Here is a 4,367-nt window from a genome sequence, read left to right on the forward strand (position 1 = left end):
TTATTTTTAGTATTATCTTTTGTGAAGCTGTTGCCATTTATGGGATCATCATGGCAATTGTCATTAGCAATTTGGCAGAGGTAAGTAAAAAATATCGACCCATTTATTAGAAGGGTTTTTGTTTTAGAGTGAGTCTTATGTTAAAGACAGTTGTTCTCAACTTTTTTTTTTTCCCCCATTTCATGTCATTTAGAATTTCACTGGTACAACTCCAGAGACTATTGGGGAGAAGAACTACCAAGCAGGTAAATTTTGTTTATTAATGACGTCATTTTAAGTGAAATATGTTCCTTGTCTCTGCTGAGTGGCTGGGTGACATATTGGTGCTGTTCTTTCAGGCTACTCCATGTTTGGTGCTGGACTCACGGTTGGCTTTTCAAACCTCTTCTGTGGCATCTGTGTTGGCATTGTGGGCAGTGGAGCTGCCCTTGCTGATGCTCAGAATGCCAGCCTCTTTGTCAAGATCCTCATTGTTGAAATTTTCGGCAGTGCCATTGGACTGTTTGGAGTGATCGTAGCCATCTTGCAGGCAAGTCGTTTTATAAACTATTATTTATGTTTCTTCTAGCCTAGCAATATTTTAATGAGCTGTTGTGGTCATGGTTCACTAAATATAGTATAGCAAAAACAATGTATGTTCTGAGAATGTTTTCTTTGAATACATTAAAAATAAAATAATCTGCCAAACGCATAAAAAGTTTTAGTACCAATCATTCGCTTCAGCTAATCGTGAGCCCTGAATTGTTAGCATGACCCTTATCAGACTTAGTCAACTGATTTCTACTGACAGCAGAGAATATTTAGGTATAAGACATGTCAGCTTTTCGATTATTTAAAACATTTTGCGACTGTAGCAAATTGCGGTTTTTAATTATGAATGTATTTTTCTATAACTGTTTTCTTTAAAAGCATTAGGCCTTCATGAGTGGCCTTTATTCATTAAGATAACTCAAATGTCACTGTCATCTTTATGTTAAGGCTTTTTTTATGCCAAGAGTGAATATTTGTTGTGGATATTGCAAACAAGAATTGATAAATTTCAGTTCAGTTGTTATTCCAACATCACTACTATCATTAAAGTACAGTAGTATTATTGTAATTAAACTCATTATTTATATATGACATTGTCACTGTCATCAGATAGCTTGTATTTTACGGAGTAAAATCTGTATTACCAGATGGATTACATCTTGCATTTAAGCATATCCATGGCCAAAATGCATTTACATTTTTATTTTGCTCTTTGTATGAATCAGCATTTTGTTTTGCTTCTTCATTTCATTCTTTGTGTGAACAGACCTTTAGTTTACCTAACAATAGGCATGGGCCAGTATTAGATTTTGATTGTGTGATAATACGATAATTTCATATACATCATTTGATGCATTTAATAACCCAATCTGATGGAAAGACAATGTTCTGACTAGCTTTGTGAAATTATACTACATGCCTGAATGAAACAAACAGCAGACGGGCTGAATGAGACGCAGATTCACTTTCTGACTGCAGGAGGCGCTTCTGGACCTGCAGATACAGCGTTTCCTTGGTTACCGCTGTAAACAAAGCAGCGAAACACTGCTTTAATGTGAATTGTACAGAAAGAAGATGAAAATACCATTTACACTTTTCTGAAGACAGTTTAATAAGACAAAAAAAATAAATGGCTGGTTGCCGATTGCATATTTTCAAATCATGGTATACCGTGAAACCGTTAATGACCCATGCCTACCTATGTTGTGATGAAGCATATTCTGTATGATCTTTATTTATTTATTTATTATTTGTCATTGATACCCATCTAGCTACTTTTGGTCACCCTCTGGAAAATGAATATTTTATCACAATTTCCAGTCGCGCACTGTAAATTGATTTGACATGCAAGCTTAAATTCAGATTGAGATTATTCAGCCACACAAGAACAGCTCCTATTAAAACAGTCATTTAATTTGGGCTCTGCAGTTTTTGTATCAAGACTCTGTGTATGTTTTCTTGACCTGTGTAATCATTAACATTATTTTAATTTTTTTTCCTTCTGTCCATTTAGACATCGAAAGTAAAAATGGGAGATTAGATGACCACACAACCTACAGATCAAAGATGCTGTGTTGCTGGTGCAAACAGGAGGTGTAAATACATAGTAAATTATTTAAATGTGTTTTCTTTTTGTCTCTGTGTTTAACCATCATTTTCTGAAGATTGAAATCTTGTTTGTGCACCGATTTGTCTTAATACAGTGCATGATGATGTCAAAGGCAGACCTTTGATGACTTACACTTGGTTTAGCATCTCAATTCTTAAAATGAAAGAAAAAAATATCACTTAATGTTTTTGGCCATACCTTCATGATGTCATAATATCAAATTTAACTATTATTATTGTTTAAATCAAAATATATTTTATTTATTAAATCAGCTTAATAATATAAACCGTGATCGTGCATATGGTGACAGAACAGACTGTCTATAGATCCAAAGTCAGGGTCGGTTTTGACATGTAAGGCGTTATGTTTGTAATCATCTCAAAATCGAATTTATAGTTCGCTGTGATTGTTCTGTACAGTACAAGAAAAGTGATACTTTGCATAAGTGTGGTTCTTTGCACTGGATGGGTGTAAATCATAAAGTATTCTCTTGATGGCTGTATGAAAGAGTGTTCTTGTGTATTTGCGTGATGACACCTGTTGTATCTGGTGTGCTTGACCTGATCTCACTCTCACGTGTTCTTTCATGTAGCTACTGAATTCAAATAATGCTATCTTTGAAAAAAAATGTTATACCAAAACAATGATGTAAAAAATAATATCAGTCATCTCCAGTTGTATTTCTACCAGTGTAGGCCCTCACTTTGTAGTGCTCTCTTCAGATCTGGTTGGTTAAAAATGAGAGGATATAATAATCGGATGTGTGTACATATGTTTTTTGTTTTTAGGAGCATGAGGGTGTTTGCAATTCTGTATTTCCTATCTGTCGTGTGATTGTTTACCTTGTTTTTTTTTTTGTTTTTGTTTTTAATCCCATCACAGAAACAAGCTTCCTTAAATTATGTTATGACGGCTTAACTTTAAAAACATTATGTAACATTTTCTTTGCTGTTCATCTCAGGTAATCTTGAAATGATCATCTAAAAGCAAGTTCATAGCAGAACAGCACTGCAAACAGCTGTTTGAGGTGGACTTTCATTGGCCACAGATCTTGGATGCTATATTTAAATGCAAATAAAAACGAATCTGTAGATTTAACTGGATTTTAAGATCTCATTTTCACAACCAGTGATTTTGTTCAATTGATATATTTTAGGAAGATGTATTTTCAGTGTTTTTTCATCTGAAAAATGTTAATGGTACATCCCTATTTATCCCTCACAGCCTCATTTTTGTACATATGGTGTTTTACCCTCATTTATGTTACCAATTCTAACGGTACTCAGTCTGAACCACTGTTTATATCCATAATCAAACTTGTAAGATCAGATTAACCCCACTGAAATGCTTTTGTATCTATGATGTTTTTGTGAAGTGGAGGTACATACTAAACATGATTTTAGTAACTCCTAATTTCAGCTTCTGTTAAATGTCTGTTTATATTGCAATGATCAATGAAATCTCAAACTCATCTTTAAAACATTATGGTCTTGTGAAGCATTTCCAGTCTAGTGTCAAAGATCATCTGTTTTCTTGCACTGGATCTATAGAGAGATGCGTTAATTTGATGTTGTTGTTGGTTTTTTTGATTTTTTTTCTTTTTTTACATGGATGTTTATTTATTTTATTTTTTTTTTAAACATTCCAACATAGACCGGGTTGTAATCAGCCCCCTCCTGATGGGTTATTGGTACTAAATTTGTACTAATTAGCCCCCTAGTAAAATATGTATGAATTTATGTGAGATCGGGTTGGTTGTGCTACTTAACCATTTCTCCCGTTTCGGTAAATGTTAAATATGTTAATGTGGTGATTCCATTGTTTTGATGTGTACAGGTGGATCCTCTAGACTAATTGTTCTTGAAGAAATAAAAAGAAATGTTAAAAACATTCCGTGCATTAATTTCAGTTTTTATAGTAGTCGATAGCATCACCGCATGACCCAAGCATTAGACGACTAGTTAATCTGGTGCGTTATATCCTAAAGCAGACGTGTAACCGCATGTCCACGATCCATCAGCCACACTTTCATTAGCCTACCATATAGCAGGATGTTTTTGAAAGAAGTCTATTTTGCTCACCAAGGCTGCATTTATTTGGTCAAAAATACAGTGCAAAATAGTAATATTGTGAAATATTCTTACGGTTTAAATATTTCTATTTGAATGCCTTTTAAAATGTAATCTATTCCTCACTATTTTCAGCGGACATTCGGGTCACATGACTT

At 34.0% G+C, this 4,367-nt stretch overlaps 1 protein-coding gene across 1 annotated transcript in view; it reads left to right on the plus strand.

Annotated features, from left to right (window-relative positions):
* The window catches only part of LOC113038256 (V-type proton ATPase 21 kDa proteolipid subunit-like), a 9,358-nt gene extending 5,328 nt beyond the window's left edge, over positions 1–4,030 (plus strand). Inside the window, exons 5-8 of the mRNA XM_026195547.1 lie at positions 11–80; positions 194–245; positions 339–529; positions 2,045–4,030. Of these exons, the coding sequence (XP_026051332.1) occupies positions 11–80; positions 194–245; positions 339–529; positions 2,045–2,071 (340 nt within the window). The 3' untranslated portion in view covers positions 2,072–4,030. The remainder of the gene's footprint in view (positions 1–10; positions 81–193; positions 246–338; positions 530–2,044) is intronic.
* Positions 4,031–4,367: the final 337 nt, after the last annotated feature.

The sequence above is a fragment of the Carassius auratus genome, chromosome 21 (genome assembly GCF_003368295.1).
Source record: "Carassius auratus strain Wakin chromosome 21, ASM336829v1, whole genome shotgun sequence".
In the NCBI taxonomy this organism is placed as follows: Eukaryota; Metazoa; Chordata; class Actinopteri; order Cypriniformes; family Cyprinidae; genus Carassius; species Carassius auratus.